We start from the raw sequence: 22190 nt of genomic DNA, 5'->3' as shown, positions 1-22190 counted from the left end.
TCAGTGAGTTGTTGGCTAACGAGCGCTGTCAGCAGCAACGGGATAATGAATTATATACTGCGTGTGTGTGTCCTCTTGCAGCGACACACTTGCTCTTTTTCCGACAGTGATCAGTTGTGACACTGATTTGTCGAGCTTCATTTGCGAGGGGGATTAACTCACTGTACAACCATGTTTTTTTTGTTGTTGTTTTTTTTTATTTTTTATTAAAGTCACTGAGACTCTTTTAGGCCAATCGGTTCAACATGTCAAAATCTGGACCTCAACAGCCAATGAAATTTGGCCACCAGTTTACATCAGCTTAGGCTTTAATGACCGTGTGTGTGTGTGTGGCTGACATTGCCCAGCACTGTGCAAAACTTGCTATGTGATTAAAAAAAAAAATAATAATATATATATATATATATATATAATGGCCACACAAAACCTCTCCTGTTCGAGAAAATTATATGTTTGTTAGTGTACAGCATGCTTTTAGTATGGTTAACTGTGGCAATGGCAATGCAGTGGAATGCAAAAGTTTAAGCACTCCTGGTCAAAATGTCTGTTGTTGTAGACAAGTGAATAGAAGATGAACAGCATGAATCTCCAAACGGCAATGGAAGCGAGATTTTTTCTGTTTTGTGCAACTTTAACCAAGGTCTCAGACCTTAAATAGCCTGTGCAGGTTATGACTTCTTCATGGCCATCGTTTAGAAAGAAGAAGAAGAAGAAGAAGAAGAAGAACAGGTAATGCAAACACCTGTAACCTTATTCCAACACTCAGCAACCATTGGCTCCTCTAAGCAGCTGCCTAGCACTCTAAACCCTAAAATAACTACCCTACACAGCAGGAGACAGCTATAAGAAGATAAAAAAGCACTGTCAGGTAGCCATTTCCTCTGTTTGTAATGTAATGACCATTAAGAGGAATGGTGGATGTCAAGTTGAGGTCTAAAAGACCAAGAAAACGTTTGGAGAGAAGTGCTTGTAGGATTCCTAGAAAGGCAAATCGTCTTCAACTTTGTTTCATCTTTGTCTTTTACATGCTTAGATATTCAAAGTAACAGATATTTTGAACGGGCACATTGCCCAAACCTTTGCATTCCACTGTAGTTTTGACTTAACAGAGTTGAGGCAGACACAAGACACACATTGTTTGTAATTCCAAGCATTTGGCAGCGGCACCTCACCGAGCAGCATTCCGTCTTCTGTCTCAAGACGTCCATCATCGTAGTGGAATTTTGTATTCAGCACTGTAACACTGCAGCAGTATGAGCATGAACAGCACACACTCCTGAGTCTTCATTATGTTAATTGATGAACAAAAAGCATTCAGGCTTTGGTACAGTTGGTGCACTTCACTATTTATGATTTATGATTTATTTATATATTTATGACCTAGTTACTTAGTTACCTGTGCCGGTCACTGAGACTTTGGGAACTCTGAGGATTAGAGTAGGTGTGATATTAAAATACCCTTTGTCTTACCAACCCAGCTTCACCTCTTCTGGCTGGACAGGATGACTGAATCCTTTGTTTTCATTACGCAACACATTCTGGGGAAACAACAGTGTAGATGGAGTTTCACAACACCTGCAGGGCTATACTCTTAGCATTAGTGCAGGAACTAATGACCTTCAGAATAGTAAGAATAAGGAGGATTTGTTTATGGGCACTGCACACACCCTAAAGCTCATTTTACACTATGCGTACAGTGTACAGTGAAGCCAGATTTACAGCAAATGAGACCCACTTCTTGCCTTTTCACACTGGACACTGTTTGTGTATGTGTGTTGTGTTTTTCTAGTATTGGAAAAGATAATCTGCTGTATTGCTGCTGGTGTAAAACTGGCATTACTAAAAGTGTTGAAATAAATTACTCTGATGTGAAGACCTGTAGTGGGACGGTGTTCCACTTAACAATGTCTTCCTTTTTTTTTAGATGCTAGGGGGCACTGTAGAGTGAGTCCAGAATAAATTGGGTTCATTCATGCCAGCCCAGTCAGCTCTGAGTAGCCGGAAGGCCAGCCTAGTCAGTACTCAGCAGCCGGAAAGCCAGCCCAGTCAGCTCTGAGTAGCCGGAAGGCCAGCCTAGTCAGTACTCAGCAGCCAGAAGGCCAGCCCAGCCAGCTCTGAGAAGCCAGAAGGCCAGCCCAGTCAGCTCTGAGTAGCCGCAAGGCCAGCCCAGTCAGCTCTGTGAAGCCCGAAGGCCAGCCCAGTTAGCACTCAGTAGACAGAGGGCCAGCCAGCTAGCCCAGTCAGTGCTCAGTAGCCGGAAGGCCAGCCCAGCCAGCTCTGAGAAGCCAGAAGGCCAGCCCAGTCAGCTCTGAGTAGCCGCAAGGCCAGCCCAGTCAGCTCTGTGAAGCCCGAAGGCCAGCCCAGTCAGCACTGAGTAGACAGAGGGCCATACAATCAGCACTCAGTAGCTAAACAGCCAACCAATGAAAAACAGAAAAATAGATTTTACATGGTGCATTTCAATGTGTTTATGTAATACATTCTTTTACAAAACAAAAATCTCACAGAAATAATAGAAACATATTGAATTAATATTTTAGGCATTTAGCCCCATTCACTCACTTGGGAGCGTCCTCTAGTATTTGTGGCCCTTTTTATATATTGTGAGGAATAGGAAGAGGCCATGCTCCTCATAAACTGGCTTTGATTATTGAGCTCTGGACTCATCATCAGATACAGCCTCCGAGAAAATAAGTAGAAGAAGAGGAGGAGGAATACATTATCGCTTTTTCAATAACTCAGATGCTATCTGATTAAGAGGATGAAAGATGCTGATATGGTAATGAAGTTATGGGTGAGAGTTTCAAATTGAATATATCGTTGTACAGCTCGGGTCTTTCAGAAGAAATCAGAGCTTATGATTTTGTTCTTATTCAGAATATGATGCGTCTTGTGAGCTGCTTAAAGTGTGCAGATTAGCATCAGAAAGAAAGTAACAGTGTTCTTTGTATCTTCTAACAGAAGCGCAACGGTGAGGACATCCCTGTAGCCGAGAAGAAAAACATCAACCATAGGAAGTTTGCAGCATCCTTTCGACTAAAAGAAGTGACCAATCAGGATCAAGATTTGTACAGATGTGTCACCCAATCAGAGAGAGGCTCTGGGGTGTCCAATTTCGCCGGACTCATTGTCAGAGGTGAGTTGGTGTGCTGTGTTTATTTGGAAAGTGGGTTGTGGACTTGTTTGTCTAAATAAACAAAATTCAATAAATAATATAATAAATATGAATTATTAATAAATAGATATTTGAATAAATATCAGTCAGAAATCAAAAATCACTCATACATTATTTACAAGATTGTGTGTCTCAAACTGCTGTAGACTGAATGGGATGGGTTAAACTGCTGTAGGCTGAATGGGATAGGTTAAACTGCTGTAGGCCGTATGGGATAGGTTAAACTGCTGTAGGCTGAATGGGATAGGTTAAACTGCTGTAGACTGAATGGGAAAGGTTAAACTGCTGTAGGCTGAATGGGATATGTTAAACTGCTGTAGGCCGTATGGGATAGGTTAAACTGCTCTAGACTGAATGGGATGGGTTAAACTGCTGTAGGCTGAATGGGATATGTTAAACTGCTGTAGGCCGTATGGGATAGGTTAAACTGCTGTAGACTGAATGGGATGGGTTAAACTGCTGTAGGCTGAATGGGAAAGGTTAAACTGCTGTAGACTGAATGGGATGGGTTAAACTGCTGTAGGCTGAATGGGATATGTTAAACTGCTGTAGGCCGTATGGGATAGGTTAAACTGCTGTAGACTGAATGGGATGGGTTAAACTGCTGTAGGCTGAATGGGATGGGTTAAACTGCTGTAGGCTGAATGGGATAGGTTAAACTGCTGTAGGCTGAATGGGATATGTTAAACTGCTGTAGGCCGTATGGGATAGGTTAAACTGCTGTAGACTGAATGGGATGGGTTAAACTGCTGTAGGCTGAATGGGATGGGTTAAACTGCTGTAGGCTGAATGGGATAGGTTAAACTGCTCTAGACTGAATGGGATATGTTAAACTGCTGTAAGTTGAATGGTATGGGTTAAACTGCTGTAGGCTGAATGGGATAGGTTAAACTGCTGTAGACTGAATGGGATAGGTTAAACTGCTGTAGACTGAATGGGAAAGGTTAAACTGCTGTAAGTTGAATGGGATGGGTTAAACTGCTGTAGGCTGAATAGAATATGTTAAACTGCTGTAGTGCTTTGAAACTTTATAAAAAAAAAAAAAAAAAGAACCATAGTATTTAATAACTTAATTAGTATTTTGCTTGATCGATCAATCGATTGAATCAGTTAATGAATGTTTGGTCATTTGGCTGATTAAGGGATTGTTTTGAACATATTATGCTTAATACATGCAAGGAACATAAAACATAATATGAATGTTTGTGTTTGACTGGTGCATGAAGTCCAATATTTTATCCATCTGCCTCCTTATTATCGATCTAATCAAATAATCCTCTTTCTGATTATAGTGATTACTATGAACATATTGTGTCTAAATGATTGTAGTGCATGCTAGACATGTCGTTTATATGGTCATGTTTTTTGTTTGTTGGCAGTTTTTACCCATTTTCCTCCTTATGATGATCAGTTTGAATGGATAATCTTCATTAACACCCCCTACATATGTTTTCTAGATTATACCACAAAATTTGCAAACAGATTAGCAGTTAAAATAGTGGATTAATTGCTCAGACATCGTTCTGATAGCATGCACTTATGCTGCTCTATCCAAACGGAGTGCTTCCTAATGCAGCACACTGATCAACGATTAGCAATGGCTAGCACCTACAGCTAGCATCTGTTTATTTAAATCCATCCTGATCACACTAAATGAAATAAATGCGAATGTTGGCTGTGAGGTGAAAAATTGCCTTGATTTGAGATGCTAACTTATGCTGGGCCTCCACTATAAAAAGGGCGGCTGTTGCATCACTGGGGATTGGACTGACAACGCCCCGGCAAATCAGCTGACATTGCTCAGATATAGGTTTAACTGAATGGCCTTACGCCATTCAAAATATCACTTAAACTTAATGTTAATGTTGATCATGATTTTGATGAACAATTTTCACCATTTATTACCACCAATTTCACCAATTCACAACAGCATCTGTTTGGTATAAATCTCATAAATATGATATGATATGAAATTCATGCTAAATAATACTGACCTAAATTACTCTCTAATGTAAACATCTAATCTAAAGTTAATCAATCAGATGGGATGCACTAATGCCACTCTTTCCACCCTGAGTTCTTGTTAGTACTGTACACTATACTGACGAACAGTGATGGTGACGGCTACCAGCTCCAGCTTATGTGCTTCTTTCTTATTTACTGAAACAACTGTAAGCTGTTGAAATATAGGTCTTATACGATATCCATTCAAATGTACGTAAAAAAAACAAACAAACAGTGCACTGATCAACGATTTGCAACAGCTAGCAACTACAGTTAGCATCTGTTTATTCAAATTCTGGCAAGTCGCGCTAAATGAAATTCAGGCTAAACCCTACCGTAGGGTGAAACGCTGGCATGTTTTTGGATGGGTGAGTTTAGCGCTAATGTTAGCGGACACAGAACTTAATTAACCCTGCGCCCGACCACCCCCTACCACTTTGAAAACTGCAGTTTCTCTCCACTCTGAGTAACACACTGACTTTCTTGTTTACTTAAACAACTGTAAAGCCGATCTTGTACTTAGCTCTGTCCCGCGGCCAGCCGTACCCCGGCGTTAGCGCGTTAGCATCCGGTTTTGAAGGCTAGCGATGGTGACAGGTCAGGATTCTGCGCCACACTCCCTAGCTGACATCCTGCTACAAGGATCCAAAAGACGCTAATTTTAGCGGAAATTTTTGGGCCACAGATGCGAGCGCAGCCTAATGGGAGCTGGCACTGAGGCCCGTCTTGTCGCCCGTGACCTCGGGCTAGCACTTTATTAGCGGCTAGTCTCTCTAACGCAACGTGACACAGGGCCCTCCCGGCTGTTTTGGGGGGGGGGCTGTGTTACAAATGAGAATTTCAATAGCGAATTCTTTCACTGAAAGAACTATTGATCTGCGCGTCGTCTCTCAAGCGCCCCAGAGCGAGAGAGAGAGATGGAGAGAGGCATAAACACAGTTTGTGGTGTGATTTGAGTGCTTTTGCCTGCGGTTGTGAGTAATGACATTACACCCCTCTCCGCCCACAAAGCTCACTTGTTGGAAATAAACTTTATTGACAGGCGCTGCTTGTGGCTGTAGTTTCCAAGACAAACTCTCAGTGATCGCTCTCCTCCGGCTCCGTTAGATGAGTGAAAGTCAAAATCTGAGCTGATGCTCGCCCAGATTTATTTATGCTGGCCTTAACCATTTTGAGCCTGGCCTTGTAAGGGTTTTGCTGTACTGTTTAAATGTAATTAAGCATTTCCATGCACTAATTCACCAATTGCATAGTTGCTAAGGCTGTAACAATTGCAGTGCCATGTAAAAAAAAACAAAACGGTGTACTTAAATCAACCAGCCAAAACATTAATACCACCTGGCTAATATTGTGTAGGTCCTCCTTGTGTTGCTTAAACAGCTCTGACCCGTCACGGCATGGACTTTTGCAGGCCTTTACTAAAGAGCTCTTGAAAACTCCTGAGTTTATAAGCATTGCTTTTACTTAAGAACCCTTAGAAAACCCTTTTAGGAGTGTATAACCATTGCTTTTACTTAATAACCCTTGGAAAACCCTTTTAGGAGTGTATAACCATTGCTTTTACTTAAGAACCCTTGGAAAACCCTTGTAGGAGTTTATAACCAATCCTTTTCCTTAAGAACCCTTGGAAAACCCTTTTAGGAGTTTATAACCAATCTCTTTTACTTAAGAACCCTTGGAAAACCCTTTTAGGAGTGTATAACCATTGCTTTTACTTAAGAACCCTTGGAAAACCCTTGTAGGAGTTTATAACCAATCCTTTTCCTTAAGAACCCTTGGAAAACCCTTTTAGGAGTTTATAACCAATCTCTTTTACTTAAGAACCCTTGGAAAACCCTTGTAGGAGTTTATAACCAATCCTTTTCCTTAAGAACCCTTAGAAAACCCTTTTAGGAGTGTATAACCATTGCTTTTACTTAATAACCCTTGGAAAACCCTTTTAGGAGTGTATAACCATTGCTTTTACTTAAGAACCCTTGGAAAACCCTTGTAGGAGTTTATAACCAATCCTTTTCCTTAAGAACCCTTGGAAAACCCTTTTAGGAGTTTATAACCAATCTCTTTTACTTAAGAACCCTTGGAAAACCCTTTTAGGAGTTTATAACCATTCCTTTTACTTAAGAACCCTTGGAAAACCCTTGTAGGAGTTTATAACCAATCCTTTTACTTAAGAACCCTTGGAAAACCCTTTTAGGAGTTTATAACCATTCTTTTTTACTTAAGAACCCTTGGAAAACCCTTTTAGGAGTTTATAACCATTCCTTTTACTTAAGAACCCTTGGAAAACCCTTGTAGGAGTTTATAACCAATCCTTTTACTTAAGAACCCTTGGAAAACCCTTTTAGGAGTTTATAACCAATCTCTTTTACTTAAGAACCCTTGGAAAACCCTTTTAGGAGTTTATAACCAATCTCTTTTACTTAAGAACCCTTGGAAAACCCTTTTAGGAGTTTATAACCAATCTCTTTTACTTAAGAACCCTTGGAAAACCCTTTTAGGAGTTTATAACCAATCTCTTTTACTTAAGAACCCTTGGAAAACCCTTTTAGGAGTTTATAACCATTCCTTTTACTTAAGAACCCTTGGAAAACCCTTGTAGGAGTTTATAACCAATCCTTTTACTTAAGAACCCTTGGAAAACCCTTTTAGGAGTTTATAACCATTCTTTTTTACTTAAGAACCCTTGGAAAACCCTTTTAGGAGTTTATAACCATTTTCTTTATTAAACAATCTTTGCAGAACCCTGTTTTTTTTAAAGCACTTTAAGAACAACTGTTGCCTTTAATTAAAAAAACAAAAAATCTCTTTTAAGAAAGTAGACTCATTGCCTTTAGTAAAGAACACTTGAAGAATCCCAAGAATATTAAGATATGTTTGCAGTATAACTACTTGAATTTTCTTTCTTTAATGTAATTAGTAAATAATGTTTATTCAGTTAAGTGTGTATATTAATAATGTGTGCAGCAGTAAATCAAGTTTAACAGCACTAGCCAGGCTCTCTGAAACATGCATTCAATCAGAATTCATACAGATATATCATCCACAGTGTTCTCAGAAGAGCATATTATGGTGTAATTTATCACAATAACGAGACATATGAACGTATCACTCAGTCCTGCATCCGTTTTGAAGGCACAGTAACAGAATTGGTGTGTTTAATTCTTGAAAATGAAGAGAGGTAGAAAGACTTGTATGGAAATTAATTATGACTATTTTTGGTTCAGAAACCTTCAGATGTTTTAAATTTAGAAAAAAATCTGCTCTTATACAATCCAAGCAGTAAGGCCGAGTTAACAGCGGCCCTTTTCAGACATGCACGCTAACCCAGAACTTTACTGGACATTACCCTAGAGCTGTATGTGGGAATGCAAATGTCCGCACATTACCCGATCTTTGTCCTGCCAGCCTTCTAGAACAAATTCACAGGTAATGTTGGAGCAGGTCATTTTCCTGAGTATTCACAGTGGACGTGTTGATGGCGTCCTTATGGATGAGTCGGTAGCCTCGGGTTGCTGTCTTTGATGTGCTGTGAACAAAACACTGTTTCCACAGCATACCTTTTGCGTCCTGCCGTGCCTCCTGCACACGCTGCTACATTTCCTGTAGCGTGAATGCGTCAGACAGTCTACTGCTATACGTTACTTGTGTGAAAGGGTAACTCCGGATAATGTTCGGACCTGATTCTCCATTAATTTTCGGAGGTCATGTGTGAAAACTCTTTGTGTAATAGCTACAGTATTTATTGAGGAAGGTAACGAGTAGAGTGGATGAGCATGGTGATCGTATTAAAAACACAGCTCTGCAGCAAATTGTGTGTGTGTGTGTGTGTGTGTGTGTTACTAATCTTATGCTGCTCTAATGACTGGAGATAGGCCTGTCATCCCCCCTGGAGTGAGTGTGTGTGTGTGTGTGTGTGTGTGTGTGTAAGAGAGGGAGAGAGAGATGAGTGAGTGTGAGGCCTGCAGTAAACATAGTCTGATTGGTGGTGAGGAGACATGTCTCTCTCTCTCTCTCTCTCTCTCTCTCTCTTTCTCTCTCTCACACTCACTTACACACACACACACACACACACACAGAGAAAGAAAGAAATTGTCAAAAAGAGAAAGAATGTGATCGATCAAGAAAGACAGACTGTCAGAGAGAGAGAGAGGAAAGTGAGAGAGAAAAGGAGAGAAGAGAAAGGGAGTGAGGGAAAAAGAGGGGGAGTATAAAAGTGAGAGGGAAGAGAGAGAGAGAGAGAGAGAGAGAGAGAGGACAAAGGGGGAGAGCAAATACACCATAAGTGCGAGGGAGAGTGAGCAAGAGACCTAGAGAGAGGACAGAGAAAGTGAGCGAGGGGAGCAGGGGGAAAGTGAGTGCGCAAGAGAAAATGAGTGAGCGAGGGAGGGAGAGTGAGGACAGAGAAAGTGAGCGAGAGAGTAAGCTGGAGAGACAGAAATTGTCAGAGAGAGAGGAGATATTTTTTGAAAGGTAGATTAAAACTCTTCTCTGCCATCTCTCAGCCTGTCATCTACTGAAGAAAACACAAGTGTGTGTTTATGTGTGTATGTATGTGCATTGTGTTTGTGTGTATGTGCATTGTGTGTGTGCGCAGTAGAGACGGCGCTGAGCGGGAAGAGAGAGAAGGTAAATCAGGCACTTGAGTCCCTAATGAAGAACGGATGAGAGCTCTCAGCGCAGAGCTCCTTTGTCTGTCTGACTGTCTGTCTGCCCATCTGTCTGTCCATCTATCCGTCTGTCCATTCATCCATGTATACATGTACCTATCTGTTCAGCCGTCCATCCATCTATCTATCTAGCTGTCTTGCTGTGTCTCTGTCTGTCGGTCTGTCTGTCTGTCTGTCTATAGACACAGTTGCAGTCTGAGGTTTACAAACACTCATCACGGACATGAAAGTCATGGCAGTATTGGGTTTTCCGTGGTTTCTTTGAACTGTTCTTTTTCTGAAGAAGAATGAGCAGCAATGTGCAACTTTAATAGATAACGAACATGACTTCACGGGTTTAAACATATGAGGTTTTCAGAAATCAACAAAAGGTCAAAAATATACACACAGGGTCTACACAGTAGTATACACACCCCCTTGAATGATTAATTTAGATGTGCTGAAAGTTCCCAAATGTCTTTTAACTTGCCAAGACCTCTTAATGTCTTGTTAGTGGTCATGGTTAACTATAGCTGGTAGCCTCTAAGGGTTTGTTTGACAGCACTTATTGGCATGAGCAGCTCACAGTACAATGGGAAAGGATGAATTGTAGAAGAAAAGAAGGATGATTGTAGATTTACCTGAGCCAGGACAGATCATCAGTTGAAAGTATATGTATGTGTGTATAAGTTTAGGTTATTGGGAGGTGTAGCCACCCAAACTTTCACCCTCAGTGAAAGGAAACTTGTTTGGATGGTCAGGAACAACCCAAGAACTACCTAGGCACAGGCCTGCCATGAAACCAAAGCTGCAGGAGTTCAATCACCATGGTCTGAGAGGCTGCTGTTCAAGAAAGGGAAAGCCATGCTTCAGCACCCTGACCACATGGCCAAAAACAAATAAAAAGCCTGGTGAGACAAAGGTCTGTTTGGAAGAGTAAAGGTGAGGCATTGAACCCCATTAATGTTGCACAAACCGTGAAGCATGATGATGGTAGCACCCTGCTGTGGAGTTGTTTTGCCGCCAGTGGAACTAGTACATTGTGCAAAGTAGATGGGATGATTAATCTTTTACTTAAAGATGTAAATACGTCTGTGTCTGTGATGAGTTAATGTAAAGTTCTGACTATAACTGTGTGGGTGTATATATAAAATGACACTATATAACACTATATAATATAATACACTATACCTTATTACTTTATTAAACAACATTACACTGATTTATCACTCAGAAAAGAGAAAGGGAGAGAGAGAGAGAGAGAGAGAGAGAGAGAGAGAGAGAGAGAGAGAGAAGGAACTAAAGGCGGGAGAGAGGGGTGGAGAAAGCTGGAGCAGGAAGGAGAAATAGGATCACTCTTCCCTGTCAGCAGTGTGATGGATGACCTGCTGCACCAACCAATAACACCTGATGATGAGAGACACACAAACCCACACACACACTTCTCCATAAGGCTAGCTCTCTCTTCATTTTCCCTCCATTTCAGCTTTTGTTATTGTGTATTTACTTCTGTCTGTGTGTGTGTGTGTGTGTGTGTGTGTGTGTGTGTGTGTGTGTGTGTGTGTGTGTGTGTGTGTGTGTGGGGTAATGAGTGAGATGAATGAAGCACTGCGTTTCTCCTGTGTGTTTAAAAGCCTCTGCCTCTCGAATGTTCTTTGTTTTCTCTGAAACGGATGAGAGTACACAGACCTTTTCATTACAATTGAAAACACACAGACACACACACACACACACTCCTTTTAATATTACTGATTTGCTTTCCCATTTTATTGCCTCATGTGAAATGAGGTTGTCACCAACAGACATCACCAGGGTTTGCATTTGCTTTGCATGGAGTTCTGAATATGACAGCATATACACATCCATTTAAGCGAAAGTTTGGAACCCTTCCCGTTTCACTCCCGTTAAATTCTTGGATAAACGTGCACGTGTGAAAGCAGCTATACAGTGTCCTACACCTCATGTTAAGCAAGTCTGTTTGAGATGACCTGAATTAGTCCTTTTTAAACTCCTTTATTTGCCTGTGTTGCTGAGTATGGGGTTTCATAGTGCAGGAGGACATTCTATGAGATGTTCTTCAGCCGACACAAGAGAAGGCACACACACACACACACACCTTCGCTTTGCCACTCCAGATGGCTCCAGCGTTCCCCATTTGTCGTAGTTAATTAGCCAGCTCAGGCGAGCCTGTTTGAGCTCTTAGTCTCTGGCCTGCTGCCTCACACACACAGACGACACACTTACATACACACACACTTACACCCCAAGCAAACACACTGTCCGAACTAAAGCTGCAGTGCTTCAGTAACAACAACCAAGCAGAACGGCATCGCACTTCTACGGGCCAATTTAATGCTGCAGCCCCCTTCCAGCCCTCTTCTCACACACACTGGTTCATGGTAACGCTGACAGGACCCAGTACAGTTCCCCGGGAAACTCCTGGAAGGCTCAGATGTGAACAGAAGCTGATACATTAGTGAGAAACATAGCGAGATGAAGATCGTCTCAGTTTTCCAGAGTGGAGCTCCCTGTAGGGCTTTAGTGCAACAGCTCACAGTGTTTAGTTGAATGTTGGGAGTGGATTCAGTACACAACTCCAGAGAGAAGCAGTTAATTCCACCCTCCTTTGTGGGCGGGGCTTCTGCACTAAGGCAGGGCAGGGTAACTGTGTTCTGCTTTTGTTTCTCCAGTTATTTTTGTAGCTAGAAAAAAACACTGGGACTGGATTTTGTGTTTGATTCAGAAATGGTAAAGCTACTAAATGTTTGTGATGAGGACGTCCTGTTTAATGTCCTGAATTTAACAGCGAGTGTGAATGCATACATCCCTGTAAAATCCAGTTTAGGAGCCGTGAGTGTGAACGCTTAAAAGCTCAAACATCAGTGGTAAAAGTTTTCCGCTAATGTCCTAGATTTGCAGTGTGAAATGTGGGCTCATGTACATGGTTATTAAAAGACTCTTAAAATGCACTAAAGCACTAAAAAAATGGTAGAAGATCCCTTTTCAATATGTTCAAGGACTCTATTAGCTTAAAGGGTACACAAGGATTTCCTTGAACATGAGGAACATATTAACCAGGCAAACAACCATATATGCATTAAAGTGTTTCAGGGTTCTATATACAACCCCCTTAAGAGAATCTACACCCTTTTAATGTATTTTAACAGTTAACTATAACAGTGAGTCATACCGTGTCAGAAACCACATAAACGAGATTACAGAACAACTCCTCATACTTTGAGAAGAGTGTGTGATGGTTTAGCTGTGCAGTTACACAGTACACATGCATACTTTGATTGATGTATGTATAATTGTTTAAAACACAGTGGAATAAAGCAGCCGCTTAGTGTAACTATTCCAGTTTAAGCTTAAATGCTTAAATGTGGGACGGCCATGCTGTTTTACTTAATCATTTTTTATGTAGTCCAGTCCTTGTTAGCAATATTAGCATCTCCTGTTGTAAACTAATGAAGAAGCACACGTTAGTCTTGGCTAATCGGCATCTGGGGTCATTGATCAGTCATGTTCATGATTTGTTTACCAAATTGGTGCAAAGTGAAGTGAAAGCAAGTGTCTGCTTTGACAGCTGGTCATCCTCAAAAATCATTGTGACCTCAAAACATTTAAAATTTAAAAATAAAAAAAGATTGACAAAGCTGATTCTAACCAACACCAGCAAAGTACTTAATATTGTATAATCATAACATCTAAATTAGCTGGGCTTTAGATTGTACACTACACTTATCCATATGTAATGCTGTTGCGGATGTGACCTGACTCTAAATGGCTAACAACACAAAATAAACTGAAGCTTAGAGCCAGATCAAGCAGTTATTTGTAAGTTTTACCGCACAAAACTTGGATGGCTAGCTGATTAGCACACTGAGGCTAGCCTAGCCGAAGGGGGCCAACACGTACCCCTAACCATGTGCTACAACTAGCCACTTGTGTAACATAGGTTGTGAGACGGGTTGAATGCAGCCACAAACTGCTTGTGTTTTTGTTCGATGGAAAAAGCCCCCAAAATCTGCCTGCCAGTCAGCCCCCAGTCCTCCGATTCAGATTCGATCCCTTCCTCTGCATAACAGAGCGAAGAGAAAAAAATAAATCCAGTGGCCTCTGTTTGTCAGGAGAATTTCAATCAAGATGGATGTGTTAAAGTATGCAGTGTCTGTGCTGTGTGTATGCGTGTGTAGGTGTAGTGCATGTGCCTTGCCAAGCACAATCTCGCTTTAGACCCAGACACACACTGATAGACTCGAGAACCATCTGGATGGTCTGCTGTCCTGTAATGATTTGGCATCATCCGTGAATCTGTGAAAGATGTGAAAGTGTGTGTGTGTGTGTGTGTGTGTGTGTGTGTGTCACCATGTGTATGAGTCTGTTGTATTGGACCTGTTTACTGGTATTTGTTTAACTTATAGCAGTTACTGGCTTTAACTTTTAGCTCTGTTTCAGTACATTCAGGATTTACACCTACATTGTGCTTCCATTCCCTGGCCACTTTATTAGAAACACGTACCTTATACCTCTACTCACTGATCACTTATTTAAAAACAGCTTACTTGTGCTTCCACTCACTGGCCAATATATTAGAAACCTCTACTTTGCTTCCACTCTCTGGCTACTTTATTAGAAACACCTACCTTGTGTTTCCATTCCCTGGCCACTTTATTAGAAACACGTACCTTATACCTCTACTCACTGATCACTTATTTAAAAACAGCTTACTTGTGCTTCCACTCACTGGCCAATATATTAGAAACCTCTACTTTGTGCTTCCACTCATTGGCCACTCTATTAGAAACCTCTACCTTGTGCTTCCATTTCCTGGCCACTTTATTAGAAACACCTACCTGGTACCTCCACTCACTGATCATTTTATTAGAAACCTCTACCTTGTCCTTCCAGTGTTAAGAGAGTGAGAGTCCATCACCCAAAAATATCCAGACTCTGTGGTCAGAAGCTGACCACACTAATGCCCACTAAAGGCTTATGCAAACAGAGTCTGAGGGTAACTTTGCAGATGGCAACTGCAACTGTACACCAGTAAGGTGGAGCTATGAGGAAGGGCTTCCCAAAGAGCTTGACTGGAATGTAATTGAACCTCGGAAGCTCCTTCATTGCAGATATCTTCATCCTTAACTGTAATAACTGTTAATAATCTTCCTGTCTCTCCGCAGAGCCCCCGAGGCCTATTGCCCCTCCTCAGCTGTTGGGCGTGGGGCCGACTTATCTCCTCATCCAGCTCAACGCCAACTCCATCTTTGGTGACGGCCCAATCATCCTGAAGGAGGTGGAGTACCGCATGACCTCCGGGACATGGACAGAGACCCACGCAGTCAACTCGCCCAACTACAAGCTGTGGCACCTGGACCCGGACACAGAGTATGAAATCCGGGTGCTGCTGACCCGGCCGGGCGAGGGGGGCACTGGGCAACCCGGACCAGCTTTAATCACACGGACCAAGTGCGCAGGTGAGTGTTCGGTGATTAGTTGTATCTGAGCAGGTGAAGTTACCCAATGAAGGTTGTGTACTGTAACAACTGTAATATGCAGTAAGCACCAAGGGATGGGCTGTGGCCGCTTTCAGCACTTTCCCACCGGCACCTCACAGTCCTGTAGTGTCAGTATTCAGGTATACAAAAGAAAATGTAGAGATGTAGATATGAATGATCTTGAAGGCTGTTGCACAGGGATGTGAGAGAACTATATGATTTTTAGGTAATTTCACCTCCTGTAAAAACAGTGAGAGTATCGACAAGTGCAAAAAAATGTAGCAAACCATTTTTTCTGTGTGTGTGACCTGTAGCTCATGTGGATCCATTAGTTATTTAGCTCTGCCAATTAGCTCAGATGTCTGAGCTGTATTTTGGAGCAATGTATCCGATGATGACAAATGAACTTTTTGACATTTATTAACCTAAGCTGAAAAGCTGTGTTAGTCCTGAATTGGAGGACATTGAGATTTGGAGACATAGTGACGGTGTGAAATCTCTCCAGGTTACAGTGACTGTAATGAAAGTCCAGGCAGATTTATTTTCCAGGTCTTAGAGGGTTAAGCGCTCCTGTGTTTATGTATTTGGTGATTTTGTGTTGTTTTTCCGTTGTTGGTGCTGCGACTCCTCTGAGCGCGTGTTGACTCATTTGCATATAAATAATTGCCGGGGGTCCTGGGAGGATGGGAGGGGGTGCTCTCAGAGGGGCGTAATTGGAAAAAACGAGAGTGAGTAATGGCTGCGGCGCCGATATCCGGACCTCGTGGATCCGGACACCGTGGCCCTCCGTCGCTCCGGGTTGCCATGGCGCCTGTGTTACCGCTGGGAGGGCGAGGGTAGATTCACCATCCGCATGTGGAGACACGGACAGAGAGATTGGTTTCCAGCAGAGAGAGACGACAAAGAGATGGAGTGGGGAGAGAGGGAGATTAGTCTGAGAACAAGGAAGGAGGGAGAAAGAGAAGGATGAAAATAGGAGAGAGAGAAAACCTTCTACTCTCCTTTATTTTGGTCTGTGTGTCTGTCTGCTTGCCTGCCTACCTCCTTGCCTATAGTATCTGTCAGTCTGTCTCACTCTCGTCCTCTACGTCTCTTTGCTTCTCCTTACTCTCCGGCTTTCTCTTTCGCTCTGTAGATAGAAATTTAAGGGCCTTGTGTAGGTCTGTGGGAGGTTTGAGAATTGTGCTGTTCTGGGCGTCAGATGGAGAAAAACTCTCTCTTTCATCTCTGTCAATAACACGCTACCCCCCCCCCCCTCTCTCTCTCTCACACACATACACACACACACACACACACACACTCTCACACACAGAAGGACTTCAGCGTTCAGGATTCACACTCACTATTTACGTTTATACCTTTTAACCACTTTTATCATTTAAGTTTCAATTTAATTTGAATATTTTCACACACTCTTAACCATTTTTGTTTTTGCAATGTTTATCATTTAAATATTAATTTAATGTAAGTAGTTTTATTTATTTCTTTATTTATTTTGTAAAGTTTAGTTTTCATTGTTTTACCTTGTCACTGTAAAACTGGAAAATTCTGCCTTACATTTCACTTGTTCTTTAGCATTTTAGCCACCTTTTCCATGAAAAGTATCGCATTTACAATTACTCAGCTTCACTTTAACATTGCTAACATTGTCTTTAGCATGTAGCCTTAGGCTAAAAGCAATGTTCATGTCAAGGGTTAAATGCTAAAAGCGACACCTATCAGTCTTTAGCGCTTGTTGCGTCATCAGGCGCTTCAGTTGTTTCGCTTCAGTAGTAGCCGTTAGCATCACATCGCAAGTGCTAGGTCGCATCATGTCAGCACTCGTCTGAGTGTGTTATCCCCATGTGTGTGTTAGCGTTTTAGCCTGAGGCAAGGATATCACACCACAGCAGAGCACTCCCTTTCTCCCTCTCTCGCTCTCTCTCTCTCTCTCTCTCTCTCTCTCTCTCTCTCTCTCTCTCTCTCTCTCTCTCTCTGCCTAGAGAGCGTTAGCGCGGCCTCTCAAAGAAAGTTGTACGTCCACCTCCCATTATTTGAATAAGTTGAATAAAATGTAATTACAGCCCAAATAGTCACTTAAGCTCCGAAGACCTTGAGTTAAATTCCTGTGTGTGTGTGTGTGTGTGTGTGTGTGTGTGTGTGTGTGAGCATGTGTGTAAGGAAAAAGGAAAAAGTGAGAGTGATAACAGGAGCTGCAGAGTTTTGTTAGGTGGCTGAATTTCTCAGAGAGGAAAACTGTCTTTGTGTTTCTGCCGGTCGTTTCTGTCGTTTCTCTTGCTTGTCTCACAGGTGATTTCTCCCAACCAGTTATCTAAATGAATCTGATGATTTTGATGCTAGTTTCATGATACAGAAACCATCTTCTGGGGGGAATCAGGAGACCCTATCTAAAGTGTTGCTTTTAGGTTATTTTTAGTTGTTATAGCTAGTTAAGTTACATTTTAGATTTTTTTTTTTTTTAGTCAGATTTAGTCATTGGACTGTTTCATTTATGTTTAATTTGACGAATTAATGATACTATAGTAAATTTTGGTGACACATTTTTTTCTGGCTGTAAAAAGCATATCCTATGTACCAGAAGAAAGCATGTCCTACCAGAAGAAAGCATGGCTTCAGTCACCTACACCCTCATATAGCTTGTAATTTTAAAATGAAACTAAAAAAAAAAAGTAAAAAAAAACAAATGCAGTACAATCATATTTGCTTCACAGGTGATAATACTTTTATGTCTTTCCCTGGCTAAAGAAGGCAGTTGGGTCGGAGAGACGAGCTAGCTTGCAAGCCAATTGTTAATACGCCTTGAATCCAAAGAACTTTGAGCTCTGCTAAAATCATATTTAGTCTTCTTATGTCAAGAAAGCATGGTTACATGGGGTTAATATGCTTGTGCTGTGATGTAGCTGTCAAAAGGCCAGGGACTGATGTTCGCTGTAGCTAGTTTATGAAATCTGGCTAAACTGAGTGAAGGTAGCACTATTCTGGGATGGGTGTCACTGCTTCCAAATCCAGAGCAGCCACTGTGAGACATAACGGTACATTAGCCTAATGTTATAGTCTCAGTCAACATACAGAATTAGCTTAGTGGAACTGCGAGACAGCAGATCTTCAAATTGGTTGTGTTTTTTGTGCTCACCTTGAATCCATAGGCACAAAAAGATTCCATAGATTGTTTCTTCTCTGTCTTCTCTCCTGACTTGTCGCTAGTGAAGATAAGGCACTCGTCATTTGAGAGGCCAGGTAATAGTTCTATTGGGCTTGTTAAACTAGCTAGATTTCTTATCAGGATCTGACGAGGTTAACTCGCTCACAGACGTTCTACTGGAAACTGGCATTTACTGGCAATTACCCTGTGAGAAAGGTGCATGGAGACCGGCAGAATGCGTATGTACGCTTGCGCTTGATTCATTCATGTTGATGATTGGTTAAAAAGGAAGGCAGTCAACACTTTAAGATTCCTGCTGAAAAATCCAGCTTGAGCATCTAAGCTGGTATTTGATGGTCAAGTTGGTTGAAAACTGGTCATCCAGATAAAAACATACATGCCTGTTCCATGTGGACTGAGATGTCTAAATTTGGAAGTCAGATTTCCTTCTTGGAAAGTCGGGAGAGCCTCACCAACCCAGAGCTCAAACTCCAAGATGGCTGCACCACCCAAAAGTTGTAAAAGCAGTAGTATTATACAGTTTATTAGCACAACTTCTATCTGTGGATGGATTTCCATGATATTTGGATGTGCAAAATACCGTATAATGGTGCTAACCTGGGACAATGCTAACAGTGCTTACCTGGGTCATAAAAAGTGGGATTAGTTGGTTAGATTCACAAGATTGGTTAGATTTTCAAACCAGTTGTGGTAAATTCCTGAAGTCTTTAGCTAACTTTTTTTTTTAAATATTTTGAAATAGTGTACAATTATCAGAATTTTAACTGGAACATGGTCCGAGGTCAGTGGAACGCAGCAGTATTACGTTGGGAAGTAAGCTGGATAAACTGACTAGCTTAGCTCCTGACCAGCATAGTGTGGACCAGACCATAGTGTATGCTTTCATTTGAGTGTAATGGGCTAGCTGGTCTATTAGCATGGCTCACTTGCCTGAGCCAGATTTTCAATCTGGGAATAATGGTCTACTAGTTTGGTCAGGCTGGTCATCCACATCGGAGAGGAAATGTATGACTGCTGGGAAAGATAGTTGTTTTTACATTGTACCCTGTGCTCTGGTTGTAAAGGAAAGTGTGGGTTATTCATTTCTGGTGGAAAAGTGTGTCCCTTTAGTGCTGATGTAGCAAGAAAATCACACACTCCCCCCAACCCCCCCACCCAACCACACACACACACACACGTTTATCAGGCCAATTTTCAATTAACCCGCCCTTCGTTGCGTTAATGAACCCCAGCCTGCTGGTGTCTGGGTCAGGGGTCGACCCGCCCCTGGGCAGTGTTTTCAGTTGCGGTCAGAAAAATTCCATTCTTTTTTTTTTTTTTCTGCTCAGGCAGCGGGACGCCTGATTGGACGGACGTGATCGCTAATTATAATTGTCTGTCAAGGTGAAAAGCCTTGTGGCCATGAAAGCATGCGCTGCCTGATAAACATTGGGAAAAATTAGCATCTCTAGAGAGGCAGGAGCAGAGAGAGTGTGAAGATGGACGGTGACGCACACACACAAGCTCATAAGTGCTCAGCACATTGAATTTGCAGGCGATATGAGTGTGGCTTATTGATTTGGATCAGGCCTGCGGTCAGAAACGCGATTAAGGGGAGCTTCCTCTATCTCCTAATAATGATTGGAAGCTCTCTTGCTATCTTCCTCAGCTTAACTCGACCGAGTGTCCCTCCACAGAACGCAAAACTGTTTCAATCTGCAGCTACTTCAAACCCCCCCCCCCCCGGCTCAATCCACCAACCTGAGCCCTAAAGGACAGAAACTCCTGTCCTACACTGTGTATGTATGTGTATATGTATATAATATATATAAATAAATATTTATTACACACTATATTGCCAAAAATATTCACTCTCTCATCCAAACAACCAGTTATTAATTCCAAGGGTTCATTTACTTTTTCCATTACCACGTTGAATGTTGAATGAGTGTGTTTAATAAAGACTTGCAAATTCATATTTTTTAATGTTATTATTTTAGGCACATTATATTTGTTAATACGCTTGACTTGGATCAGATTGCATTTTATGACAAATTAATGCAGAACACCATACAATTCCAAAGATTCACATACTTTTTCTTTACACTGTATATTATTATAGTTACATTATATGAAAATATTTTATTAATAATAATGTAATAATAACATTATGGAGAATTTTTGTTGGTTCATTTATCTCAAAATCTTCACAGTGCTAGATGGTTCTTGTGGTGTTCAAGGTTGTTGCTGTGGTATTCCAGGTTTTTGTTGCTAGGGTGTCCTGGAGGCACTGAAGCATCAAAGCACAGAGTGTGATAAAAGCTTTTTTTTTTTTACCCTTTTTTTTTAAATTCAGTAATGAACGTGGACTTTGTCCTCCAGCACTGAGAAGACATACACACACACATACACACACACACACACACACACACACTCCATTATATTGTGTGCGCACACACTCACACAGTGTAGTATAAGACAAAGCAGTGCTTCATTACGTTTGATGTCCTGTGGCGTTTAGAGACAATCTCTTATACTACACATCTGTACCACACACAAACACGCACACACACACAAACACGCACACACACGCACACAGATGGATGGTTTATTTACGCATGTCCTCCAAGGCTGTCAGTTCGTAAACACTCGCCAGTTTTTAGCTACAGGATGTTTACAACATGTCCTGATTGGACAACACACACACACACCTGTCTTGCTTGCCCACGGCTTTATTAGTCCGTTGAGGGTCCTGTTGTGTTTCCCATGTTTATATCTCTCTCTTCTCTCTCTCTCCCTCTCTCTCTCTCCACAATCTCTTTATATCTCTCTCCTCACTCTCACTGCCCTCACTTTCTTTGTCCCCAGTCTCTCTTCATCCCTCTCTCTCTCTCTCTCTCTCTCTCTCTCTCTCTCCACTGTCTCTTTCTCTCTCTCTCTCTCTCTCTCTCTCTCTCTCTCTCTCTCTCTCTCTCTCTCTCTCTCTCTCTCTCTCTCTCGACTCTCTCTCTCTCTCTCTCTCTCTCTCGACTCTCTCTCTCATTTTCTCTCTCCTCACTCTCCTCACTCCTGATTGGACTGTGCACACACACACACACACACACACACACACACACACACAAGCAAGACACCTGTCTTGCTTGCCCACAGCTCTATTAGTCCATCGAGGGTCCTGTTGTCTCCCATGTTTATATCTTTCTCCTCTGTCTCTCTCTCTCTCTCTCTCTCTCTCTCTCTCTCTCTCTCTCTCTCTACTGTCTCTTTATATCTCTCTCCTCACTTTCTCTGTCTTCACTTTCTCTGTCCTTAATCTCTCTTCACCTCTCTCTCTCTCTCTCTCTCTCTCTCTCTCTCTCTCTCTCTCTTTCCCCCACTGTCTCTTTATCTATCTCTCTCTCTACTGTCTCTCGCTGTCTCTCTCTCCTCATTTTCTCTCTCCTCTCTCTTTTCTCGCTCTCTCTAGCTTTCCTCAGCCAGTGATTGAAGTAAGACAGAGAGTTAGTTGGTCGATGAGTAACACATGAGTAATTTAGTGCGTTAGATGTGTAGTTGTATGCAGGGCTTGCTTGGATTCTGACGATGCTGTGCTCAGTGAAAGGTGTTTGGAGGTAACTGTCACTCCTGCTGCCCTGAGATTCAAACCTGTTGCAGCTGTCCTCAGACTCCATTGCTTCGTGTATCATCGGTTTTAGTCGTTAGCAGCTTGCGAAAACTCCTTTCTTATT

At 41.8% G+C, this 22190-nt stretch overlaps 1 protein-coding gene across 16 annotated transcripts in view; it reads left to right on the top strand.

Moving 5' to 3' along the window:
* The window catches only part of ptprk (protein tyrosine phosphatase receptor type K), a 167709-nt gene that overhangs the window by 85382 nt on the left and 60137 nt on the right, over positions 1-22190 (top strand). For all 16 annotated transcript variants that reach the window (XR_011979599.1, XM_072676992.1, XM_072677084.1 and 13 more), the window contains 2 exons: positions 2962-3136; positions 15009-15302. Coding sequence is in view for 15 of the 16 variants with exons in the window: in XM_072676992.1 (XP_072533093.1) it covers positions 2962-3136; positions 15009-15302 (469 nt within the window). In the remaining variant the exon portion in view is untranslated. The remainder of the gene's footprint in view (positions 1-2961; positions 3137-15008; positions 15303-22190) is intronic.

The sequence above is a fragment of the Salminus brasiliensis genome, chromosome 1 (genome assembly GCF_030463535.1).
Source record: "Salminus brasiliensis chromosome 1, fSalBra1.hap2, whole genome shotgun sequence".
Taxonomy (NCBI): Eukaryota; Metazoa; Chordata; class Actinopteri; order Characiformes; family Bryconidae; genus Salminus; species Salminus brasiliensis.
This window is presented reverse-complemented; position numbering and strand designations above follow the sequence as displayed.